Source organism: Octopus bimaculoides, chromosome 17 (assembly GCF_001194135.2).
Source record: "Octopus bimaculoides isolate UCB-OBI-ISO-001 chromosome 17, ASM119413v2, whole genome shotgun sequence".
NCBI lineage: Eukaryota > Metazoa > Mollusca > Cephalopoda > Octopoda > Octopodidae > Octopus > Octopus bimaculoides.
Genome location: NC_068997.1, coordinates 37,847,261 through 37,860,042, shown reverse-complemented (window position 1 = coordinate 37,860,042; position 12,782 = coordinate 37,847,261). Strand labels below are relative to the sequence as shown.

At 37.1% G+C, this 12,782-nt stretch overlaps 1 protein-coding gene across 1 annotated transcript in view; it reads left to right on the top strand.

Moving 5' to 3' along the window:
• Window positions 1-12,782, top strand: part of LOC106871423 (contactin-2) — a 229,293-nt gene that overhangs the window by 26,827 nt on the left and 189,684 nt on the right. The window contains exon 2 of the mRNA XM_052973899.1: window positions 10,764-10,851. Within this exon, the coding sequence (XP_052829859.1) occupies window positions 10,788-10,851 (64 nt within the window). The 5' untranslated portion in view covers window positions 10,764-10,787. The remainder of the gene's footprint in view (window positions 1-10,763; window positions 10,852-12,782) is intronic.

Here is a 12,782-nt window from a genome sequence, read left to right as displayed (position 1 = left end):
TATATATATATATATATGTATATATTGTGTATGTGTGTTTGTTTGTGTGTGTGTGTGTGTGTGTGTGTGTGTACATGTGAACGAGTATATACAAATAAAGAGGGAAAGAGAAAGATGGGATTTCAATAACAACTCTCGTGGGAACCCCACGAACGACTCATGAAATCATGATGCAACTCGACAAGGAAAGAATTAACGGCGAGAATGAAGCTATAGCCGATCAAGGTGAAGGTTTCCCGCCCGGCAGTCCGAAACCGCCCGCATCAGGGGCAGTGATCTGGCCTCGGTCGGTCGTTATGTCACAGCAGATCACATACAATGTATGCGCAAAAACAGACGTAAATGGACGTAGGAAGTGTACGATACACTTATCGAATGTCATGAAAGAGCAAAGCTGAAAAGAAGTCGCGGCATAGGCCGACGTACCTTGAAATTTTGGATGGAAAAGGACATGTGACCAATGTCGTAAAATAAATTAATGAACCAAGTGAAAGTGATTAAGAGGAAGGGTTACTTAACTGGAGTAGAACTATCTCGGATTACTGAGAGTCTGAGAGACCCTGCAGATGGGCTACAAAGGATGGTCGGAGTTGAAAACAAAGATGTAGGAGTTGAAAACAGAGAGAAGAGTAGACAGAAGGAACAGGCAATGGGACTGGTAAGGATGAGGAACAGGAACATTATACAGTAAACCCCGATACTGCGGTGGGTGGACATGCAGGGAAAATGAACCAACTAGATAATGAATTGCTTGAAATTCAAAGACGTCTTGCTGACTTGATGAATGCCCCAGAAGAAAAAAGTTCCCAGGAATATGGGATGGGTAGATAGGAGTATGATAAATAAAGTAACACGAAAGATAAATACTGTTATACCATACATCCAGACGGAGGACATAACACAAACAAGGAATCTTCTTCGAGCTACTGCGGTACTTGTTGAGGAGAAATTACAAATTAAAATAACAAAAAATGATGGAGCAAAAGAACCATGGTGGAAACGACGCATTGAAAGGGACATAATGTGGGCAAAGCAAGATCTAGGAAAAATTGAGCAATTGTTAAGAGGAAACTGGAAAAATGGGTACAATACCGACCGAGAAAAATTAGAGAAGAAATATAAAATACAGAAGAACTGGTTTGATGCAGTAATAGAGCAGTTAAAAAAGAGGATCATGGCAAAAATCCAGAAGATCAAAAGATTTGTGAACAGAAATAAGCAGTTCGAGAATAGATTGTTCAAAATAACCCGAAGCAATTCTTCCGAACGTTAGAAGGTGACAATGAGGAAAATGTTGCTCCTGATGCAAATGAAGTCAAAGAGTTGTGGAGCGGATGATGGGGAAATAATGTGGTACATAAAAGGGATGCAATATGGATAGGAACTCTCCAGACAGAATTACAAGGAGGAAAGAAACAAAGGAATCTTGTCATAAGCACGGGTAACGTGAAAAAACAAGTGGGTATCTAACAAGTATCTGACAAGAAAGCCCCCGGACCAGATGGGATTCATGGCTTCTGGATGAAGAGATGCCACGCGGTGCATGAAAGACTAGCAGCCCAATTGAATGAGTGTGTCCAGAAAGGTACAGTTCCCGCGTGGATGGTGACTGAGAAGACAACACTTATAATGAAAGATAAAAGAAAGGGGAATATTATGGGAAACTACCGTAGCATGCCTAAATATAATCTGAAAGATACTCACTGGAATGTGTGCGGCAGACATACACTTTCCTGGCACAGGAAGAAATACTACAAAGGAAACAAAAAGGATGTAGGAAGATTACTTAGTGTACCAAGGATCACCTGGTCATCGATAAAACAGTTTTGAGGCATTGTAAAAAACATCATACAAACATGTCTATTGCTTAGACTGACTTTAAGAAACCATATGATATGATGCTTCATTCTTGGATCGTTGAATATGTTTAGTGATGTTTGGTGTTGCTGACAACATCACAAATTTTCTGATGCATAGCATATAAGAGTGAAAACCAAATTGTACTCAAGGAATGTATTCCTTGGAGAAGTTAATATTAATAGGGGAATCTTCCAAGGTGACTTGTTTCCTCCGTTCCTATTTGTAATTGCACTAATACCCATAACAATGACACTTAGGAAAGTTCAGATAGGTTACCGATGTGGGAAGAAAAGCCCATCATTGAACCATCTTCTGTTTATGGATGACCTTAAATTGTTTGGAAAATTTGAAAAACAGATAGATCCCTTAACCAAAACATTCCAGAAGTGTGGTAGGGACATCGGTGTGAAATATGGGGTTACAAAATTCTCAGTACTTAATATGAAATTAGAGAAGAATGCATTCTGCAGAGGATTTCAGTTACCATCAGGAGAGACCATGGTTGAACCCGACAGTAGTGGGTATAGATATTTAGGGATTTTAGAACTGGATGACATTCTACACAAAGAAATGAAAGTCAAGATCAGCGAGGCGTATCAAAAATGGGTGAAGATGGTGTTGAAATCAACCTGAATACCAAAGATTTGATTACCGCAATGAATTTGTGGGCAATTGCGGTGGCCAGATATAGTGCGTCCATCCTCAGATGGACTAAGGAGAAAATTCCATCACTGGATAGAAGGACGAGAAAGTTGATGACGCTGCATGGGGCGCTACACCCTAAAGCAAACGTAAAAACTGTATATGAAAAGAAAGAATGGTGGCAGACGACTAATTAGTATAGACTATTGTATAAGGAGTAAAAGGAGAACGCTTGCCGAGTATTTGATAAATAGTGATGAAGACCTACTGAAATATGCCGCGAAAGATATGTGTGTAAATGCAGATGAAATGGTGGGCAAGGAAGAGTTTAACCGAACAGCTGAGAAGAATAGAAAAGATGACCTTCTTGAAATGAGAATGCATGGACAGTTTGAAAGGAATACACAGGACGTTAAGGATAATACAGCATCGTGGGCATGGTGATTTGAAGCGTAACACCGAAAGCCTGATCATTGCTGCACAAGACCAGGCTCTCGCTACAAACTCAGTGAAGTATAACACCTATAAAACTTCTGGCAGCCAGAAATGTAGACTCTGGAAAGAGAGTGGAAAATGTGACCCACTTGGTAACTGAATGTGAGAGCCTTGCAAAAAAAAAAGAAATACAAGCGCCGCCATGATAAAGTGCGTGTGTATCTTCATTGGCTTTTATGCCCCGTAAATACCAGTATGAAGTAACAGAGAACTGGTATAAGCATGTACCAAATAAAGTTATGTAGGAGGATGCGAAAGTAACGATATTCTGGGACTATGATCTTCAGACAGGTTGCATAATAGAAAACTGTCGGCTGGATGTTGTCATATTGAATAAGAGAGACAAATACTGTCAGATCATTCATGTAGCCATACATGAGTAAAGAGGTTGAAAAAAATCACCAAGTACTTCGATTTGAAAGTGGAAATGGCGAGACTGCATGGAATGCGAGAGGGTAATGTAAAAGTGATACCAGTAGTGATCAGAGCGTTGAAACTTCAAGACTTATTAAGGCAACTGGAAATCCCATGCAAAATTGATGGTTTTGCAAAAGTAGCCTTATTGGGCACAGCGCACATCTTAAGGAAAGTATTATGTCTGAGGTCCTTGTAACTTGACAGATGACTAAAGATTCCGGTGCATTTTTACCTACACTGTGTTACGAAGGAATAATGATAAGAAGAAGAACACTCAGGGATCACAAACCTCTGCCAAAGCAACAACAACGTTGTATCAACGATTAGCCGGAGGTGATTTTTAAAATGAGAATATCTGGAATAAACTTGACTACTCTCACAAACGAAAATACTAAAAATGAACCCGACCGCTTTCAAAAATTAAGTAAAAAAACAGGAAAAATTATCCAGAATCTCTTTCCGGTACCGGATAGATTCCAAAATCTTATCAGTTCATGCCAGTCACAAGGCCAAACATAATTTGAAAGTTTCATCCGAATCCATCTAGCAGTGCTTGAGATATCTTGTCCACAAACAAACAAACAAACGACTAAAAACAATATCTCCGCCTTCGCCGAGGAAGTGGTCATAATAATATTATCCTCACATCCATACTAACTGAAAGAATACACACTTTCCTGGAACAGAGCGCTGTCCTGCCACAGGCTCAAAAAGGTTGTAAAAGGACTTATTATGGATGCAAAGTCCAATTACTCCAATTACTCATAAATAAAATGGTTGTAGAGAATTGCCGGAGCATCAAGAACCTGATAGACTACAGGAAAGCGTTTGATAGTGTCCCACATAATTGGCTCTTTGAGGCCCTTTTGATATACATGATCTCTCCTGTAGTCTCCAAACGTTTACAAGGTAGTATGGCCAAGTGGAATATACGTCTCCTAAACCATAGTGATAGGATGAGCCAATCAGTATCAAACGAGACATCTTTCAAAGGGACTCTCTCTCCCCACTACTCCTTTGTATGGTACTAATCCCAATCTCAAACGAACTGAGTAACACCAGGTATGGGTTCGAAATGTATAATATTATAATAAATCATCTGTTTTATATGGACGGTCTGAAGCTGTTTGCTAGGAATGACAAAAGGCTAGTAGGGCTGTTAACAACTGTTAAAGAGTTCAACAATGACATCGGGATGGATTTTGGCCTTGATAAGTGTGCTAAAGCAACTTTTGTAAGAAGAAAGCTCAAACAAACAGTTTCCATTAAATTAGATACCGACACTACAATCAAGGAGCGTTACCCACAAGGAAGCTATAAATATCTGAGTATAAACAAAGGAGACGGTATACAAAATGCTACTATGAAAGAAAAAATACGAAAGGAGTATTACAGAAGAAAATGACTCATACTAAAAGCTGAACTAAACTCCAAAAATCGTTTCGAAGCCATGAACACCCTGGCACTTTCAGTAGTCCAATACAATTTTAACATCATTAACTGGGATTAACAGAGCTCCAACGCCTGGACAGGAAGACAAGAAAACTACTAACATCTAAGAACATGCACTACCCAAACACAGACGTTGATCGTCTGCACCTACCTAGAAATAGTGGGGGAAGGGGAATGATTCAGGTAGAACTGTGCTATAAGACCTCCACGATAGCAATGGGCAAGTACTTACGTAGTACAGAGGACTGGATGCTTCGACTTGTATGCAAACATGAAAGCAGCAAGAAATAACATTCTATTGTCAAACAAGCTTACAAATTCGCAAGGGAACTTGCATTTAACCCTGAATTAGATGAAGAACCTGAAACCACTGCCACTAAACAAGCAAAATGGATCAAACAGACTGCCAGAAAGAAAGAGCAGAAACAAATTGAAGAGCGGTGAAGCCAGAAGCCTCTGCATCGACAGTATATACTTCGAAGCTAAAATGCTGATGTAGACCAAGTAACAACCCATTAGTGGCTGAGAAGCTCAGGACTGAAAGCAGAGACTGAAGGTTTCATATTGGCGGCACAAGAACAAAGCTACCAGGCTAACGTTCTTCAAAACGATTCTGACCCTAAATGCAGATTCTGCGATAAATTTGATGTAACAATAGACCATCTCGTTTCGAGATGTCCTGTGCTGACACCAAACGAATACAAAAATCACCACGATAGGGTAGGGCAGTATTTACATTGGAAAATATGTAAACACTACAAAATCATCACTCCTGCTTACAGGTATGAACACCATCCTGAGCCAATAGTTGAAGGTAAAAATGTCAATATCCTTTGAATTTTCCAGTCAACACCGACAGAACGATCCAGGATATAAAGACAGAGAACAAAATACTTGTAGACTAATAGATGTAAGTGTTCTCACTGATAAAAATATATCTGTAAAGGAATTTGACAATTTAATACTTAAATGTAAGGACCCAGAAATTGAAATGCAAAAGATGTGGCATCTGAAAGGGAGAACTGTTCCTGTTATTGTGGGTGGCCTATTTATGATAAGAAATGGATGTCAGAAACGTCTAGATAATATCCCAGGAGAACCGTATCTCAGAGAAATCCAATAGATTGTGCTGACAAGAACTGCCCACAACCTTAGAAAAACCCTATCAATTTAAATGTATGTTGTATTACATGAAGATATTTCGCTACTGTCCCTGTCACTTGCACTCCCCAAGCTTTCAGTCATACTGTAATATCTCTTCTCCTTCACTCACAGTAGGACACTGGCTGTGTCTCGGCGAATGACTGTAACAAACATGCAGTTTAAGAGTAAATAATAATAATAATAATAATAATAATAATAATAATAATAATAATAATAATAATAATAATAATAATAATAATACCAGGCAGTGGCTCTCATGGCTTCTGATCTTAACTGATTGTAAGTGTTACCACGTACATTGTTTTGTCTTGGTATTAAACATGGGCTAAAGCAAATATTCTGCTCACTACCACCGATTTGCATGTCAGTTGTTTGACTTTAACAAGTTGAGCATGATATGTGCATCTGATCAGAAGTAGTAGGGGGATATCATATCCATTTGTTGAGAGGAATTCTTTGGGGTTCGAATGATTCAACTCCGGGAACATGGGCACTTCGTTCAACATCCTTAAACAACACTTATACGGGGACCTTTTGAGTGGGATGAGCTACTCGATCTGAATATATGTGATTACCATGTCACGCATATATAGCTGTGATGCATGGGCCTGGTGTACCGTTATCAGATGGGTAGTCATGATGAGTATATTGGACTTCGTATATTTTACCCTAGTGTCACTTTGATGGCATGCACTGCTTTCTCACTCAATAATAATAATAATGATTATTAAGAAGTAGCATTAACATTACCTTTAATTCCTTTTTGTATACATACAACTTCAAATAGACCTACACATGCTTCTAATGTATCGCTTAGTAACCGTTTAAATTGCAACCTTACTATAATACCTTACTATAATACCTTACTATAATGCCTTACTATAATGCCTGTATGTATGTATATATTAGCTGAAGAACTGAAGCGTCTTGAGCATGAGGTTGAAACCCTCTGCACGCAAGCAGTATTGGAATCGTCGAACCTTTTCTGAATGACGATCATTGATTTATATTTGTATTTTATTTTATTTTAAAACTATATGTATAAGTATTGATATTTGGTTTTTGTCGAATCACCGTTATCATTTATGAACGAATGTTTTCCAAAATTTACTCACATATTCGAAATCATCCTGGCATTATGCGTGAACAAAGTGAAACCCGGATCCGAGAGTGCTCTTTAGACAAAACGAGGAAGATTCAAGCAATGTGATAGTGGAAAACTGATAGCTTTACTGGCATAAGATCTCCACTTATATCTTTCTCTCTCTCTCCAATTGTCTCTCTGTCCTTCTCTCTCTCTCTCTCTCTCTCTCTCTCTCTCTCTCTCTCTCTCTCTCTCTCTCTCTCTCTCTCTCTCTCTCTTTCTCTCTCTTCCCCTCCTATGCACACACAAATATGCAGCATAAGCGAGCAACGATACCCACAAACATACGTGCATTTATACTTATAAACACACGCGAATTTATACCCTCAAACACACATACATATTTTACAGCTCATCATGGGCAGTATTCTCATTTATACCCTCAAACACACATACATATTTTACATCTCATCATGGGCAGTATTCTCATAGTAAAATGCTCCAAGTGAAACATATTTTCGAAAAGTTTCAGCTTCATGGAATGTAGAACCAAATTTTGTTTCTTCATTGTTTCACATTTAAACTTGAACTATAAGTCGGAGTGTTAATATTTGTACTGTCTGATAAACATACATATACACGAAGTGCATTCCGGAAGTTTTGAAACTGTTTAGGAGAGGCAGTCAAAGTATATCCTTACAATAAGATGACATGTCAGCCTTTGCTATGCCAGATTGAAAGAATGGGGTGTAACTTTGAACACACCCTACTAAATACTGTTTTACATAGCTGACTAGTTAGCAGAATGCTTTCGGGACGTAAAATCTATCTGGAAGTAACAGACTGTTTATAGATTAACTTGTATGACCCACGCATCAGTTTTTCACTGGCTCAAGAGAGATCCAAGGACGATAGAGATGAGATGTGTGGGAGAACGTGACGTCAGAACATCTGGGTGAGGCCTACAAAGACAAAAGTCATACAGTTTGGAATTGATATGTTACCTGTACACAGAATAATTCAAGAAGATCTGAACATACACAAAATTTGTTTGATCATAGAGTGCTCAGTGACGAAGAGACGGAAAGACTCGTTAGGGACAGAAGAGAAATAGTTGAGCACATTACCTGAAATCCAAGAGAACTTGAGTTTCTGATGACCTTTGACGAAAACTAGATCAATTGTTATGATCCATAGACCAAGAGACACAATCTCCAATGGAAGCGTTCTGGCTCCCCCAGACCTATAGGCTAAGCAAAGCACCTGGAAGCTCACGATGATCCCTTTTCGACAACAAGGGAATTTCTACATCCGCTGAGATTTCCTGGCCAGGTGATCAACAAAAAGTACTTTGTGGGGGTTTTGAAGGAGATCATGAAGAGATTTCATTGCAAAAGGTCAGCGCTCTTCCTCACGGGCTGGTGACACCTGCACCAGGACAATACACCAATTCACAATTCAATTTTGGTAACCAATTATTTGGTTACCAAATTGATACGATGATACAATGAAGGATGCTGTGACATGAGTCCTAGACACCTTCACAATGGAAGACTTCCATGGAGCCTTCAGGAAGTGGCTGGAGCGCTACAAGTGCATTGAAGTTAGAGGATCCTGCTCAGTTGGAGATTAACGTCTTGTACTTTTTTGAAATTAATAGTTGTCTCTTCTGAAAAGTCTCAAAACTTCTGAAATATACCTTGTATATACACGTATACATACCTACAAACATTCTTACATACATACATATGTTAAATAAAATAAGATAACAAGGCCAAAGCAATGTGATATTTCTAGGATATTTATAAAGAGAAAGGTGGTATTACAGTTGTTGGTCTTGTAAATGTCCCAGAAATATCACATTGCCTTGGCCTTGTTGTCTTATTTTATTTAACATATATACACGCTCACGCACGCCCTGCTTTAGACTCCGCATTCATACTATTATTGAACCAGGGGTTTAATAGTGGTCCTTGCGTAGCTCTTACATATCCTTACCTGCGTTTTGCGTCTTCTGGATACCAAAACCTCTCATATTATTACACACACACACACACACATGCACACACACACACACACACACACACACACACACACACACACACACACACACAAACACACGCATATATATATATTTCTCGATACTTTTTCATTTTGTGTTCTAATTGAAAAAAAAAACGCGTTTGGCATCATTTCCAGTCTAATCATACTTAATTTGGAAATAAGAAAGTAGAAAATTAATAAACTGAAGTCTATATCTCCAGAAGCTGTTTTTTTATTAGAAATGTAACATAGTAAAATCTAAAAATATCACTAGTACTTCTTTCAAACTTACTTACTTGCTTGGAAAAAATTCATGTTGAGTAGTCAGAAAGAAATCTTTATGGAAGGTGAGGACTGCTCATTTAACAGATTTTAGAACAAATTTAAGATTATCTCAGCAACACAAGACAGTTATTAGACAATACCAATACAAGAAGTATATATGCAATTTTATCTCATATGCAAATTCCAGCTAAAGAGTAAGTAAGTGATATGTGACTACAATTTGACGAGTCAATAGGTGTGTCATACACAGTACAAGTGATATGATATGAATGATGTTTAGTGACTTCACTACTAAAGAAGAGTTTATGAGACTGAGAACAGCAGGTGAAAGTATTTATAGCATTTCAAACTATACACAATGGAATAATTGGTAGTATCAAATGATTTAATTCTCTCTGAAAGAAAGAGATTAATTCCTTTTATACTTTGTGTTTGCAACGTGTAAGCAATCAAGAAGTTTTGTTTTGTGATGAATTAACAACATTTGGAAACGTCAAGAATATTATTATTAAAGTAATCGAATCGATGAGAGCAGCACATTTATTTGTAACGTCGAGTTTTCATACCTTACACGAAGAGAGTGAAGAAAAGAAAAAAATCTAGTTTCATCAACCTGTTTTACAGTTTTATGATAACTCAGTAAAAGTAAATTTCTTACAAGATATTTACGGTTAAATGACGATATAATAAGCCATTAGGTGCACGCAGGACAGCGAGAATCTACTAAATATACTTTTCGTAATACGTTCTGGAAAATTCGATAGTGTTTGTGCAAATCACTGTAGTATTCGCCTTCGGTTCGGAGAACACCTCTTTAGACGGTTTTTGTTCCCAACACATCCACTTCATTGGCATAAGAAACTTTGTGACATCACAATATTTCGACCTTCAGTCAAATTTACCGCAAAATATATGTTGATGCATGATGTTTGCTAAACCAATAAAACATTAGGAGTAAGCCATTGTTTTGAATCTCCCTGTTCTGCATGCAAAGTTAATTATAACAATGTTTCATTTATTAGATCAAGCATAAATATTTATGTACTGTAATATAAATAATTTTATTAATACCCTATAATTTTTAAAGTGTGTTTCTATTAAAAATTTCCCGCTTTGAAAAAAACCTAATGGAATGTATCTCTATTCAAAAACTAAAAATGAGAAAAGAATCCCATGAATGGAAAAGAAAATTAAGTGTGACACTGAGGTAAACTTCGTCTTTGATTAAAGAATGAATATATGTTATGAATGTTAAAATATTCTTATATTTATTTGCAGAAGAGAAAATGTTGTAATCTATTAAAATTTCATGGATTTACAGGTTTGGTTTGCTGGCATATAAAAAATGTTATTAGGAGTTGCTCTTTTCTTTACCATCGTACCATTTACCTTTGGATTAGATAATCTCGGTAAGTTTTCTTATTTTATTCAGTTGCCAAATTATAAAATGTAAACATATAATTATTATCTTGGCTCCATTTCGTCAAAAGTAATAAATGAGATCTTGGAAAACATGAATAATCATTAATAAATAATGTGTGAGAATGATTGGACAATATTTATATATCCTAGTGTTGCTATTTTCTGGAAATAGCCTGTCTATCCTTATAGATAATGAATCAATTTTATTACAGATAAAACTATGTATTGCTCCAGTCGTGCCTGTTACAAATGGAATAATGCGCTTCTTAACTTCCATAATAGCTTTAATTTTGCTGTTATCACAATTTTTATTGCCATTTTTAACATGCAAAAAGGTGTGGGTTTATCATATGACTAGCAGTATAACCCGACGTTCTCCGGGTGTGACTTATTACGCCATCTACGATAAGTCTTGCTAGGTGAAAATCAACTAAAAAAGAAAGCCTTACAATGAAAAAACCCTTATGATGTAAATATGTTCATAATTCAAAAGACGAAATTAATAGGGAAAGTCTGAAGGCTGTTTTGTGTAACATTATTAAGTGTACGTAAATTTCATCCGTCTAATTGGCTATACAAATTGCTTGTACAAAACAACTTTTTGCGCTGCCTTGATTATACATAGCAGGGTAATTCCTTTTCGCAGGAAGTAGGGCGGCAATTTCTGATGAAGCAATTGCTGGCGATCTGTTGCTACACAGTTCTGCCAGAATTCTATCAGATTGGGCAGTAGATGATGATGCACCGTTTTGCATTATGTTCAAAGCAGCTTCTGGAATGTGGTGAATTGCTGCAGTCTGTTGGTGTCTTTTTAAACCGGTTGCTTTCTTTCCCCAGCAAGCTCTCTTGTTTGGAGGCATAATCTATATACATGTTAAACAGAACAACAAGTCATAACAGATGGGAAGGTCGGTAGTTTTCACATTTCGGTGATTTTTCAGATTAACACCCGCATAATTACGTAACCCTAACCCTAAAACCGTAACCGTAAGACCGTAACCCTAAAACCGTAACCCTGACCCAAAAACCGTAACCCTAACACTCTAGTGAAAATCGTGCGGGTGTTAATATGAATAATAATAATAATAATAATAATAATGACCTCTGCAGATCAAACTCCCAACCCACAACTAAGTCTTAAGTGTATATATATATGGGCAACACACTCACGCATACACATTAAATAAAAAATGTTAGTAAGTACAGAACTTGAGCATTATATATTAAGATGGGCAACACACACACACACTAAATAAAAAAAAAGACAGGTATTTGTATGTATGTGTGTAGTAATGTGTATTCTGTGTCTATATATGGTAGTAAGTAAATGCGTTTTAAGAAAGATATTAAAGAAATTCAGTTTGTCAGGAATAAATGTTTGACTGTCGATCGTATTTGGAAGAGAAGGACAGATATTTGTATGTATGAGTGTGTGAGTTAAAATTCCGCCGAAGTTGACTTTACCTTTCATCCTTTCGGGGGTCTAAAAAATAAGTACCAGTTGAACACAGGGGTCAATATAATCGACTATTCTCCACCTGCCCGAAGCCGCCGTTGTGGGAAAAATTTAAAATAATAATACTAATAAATAAATAATAATAATAATAATGACCTCTGCCGATCAAACTGCCAACCCACAACTAAGTCTTAAGTGTATATATATATGGGCATCACACACTAAATAAAAAAGATGTTAGTAAGTAAAAGTGTTTTAAAAAAGATTGTTAAATTTTCAGATTAACACCCGTACGATTTTCACTACAGTGTTAGGGTTAGGGTTTGTTAGGGTTAGGTAGGTAATGATGCGGGTGTTAATCTCAAGATTTACGAAAAGATTTTGAAAAAAAACTCACAGTTTGTAGGGAATAAATGTTTGTTGATCGTATTTGAGAAAGATGTCTCGATGGTGAAGGACGGT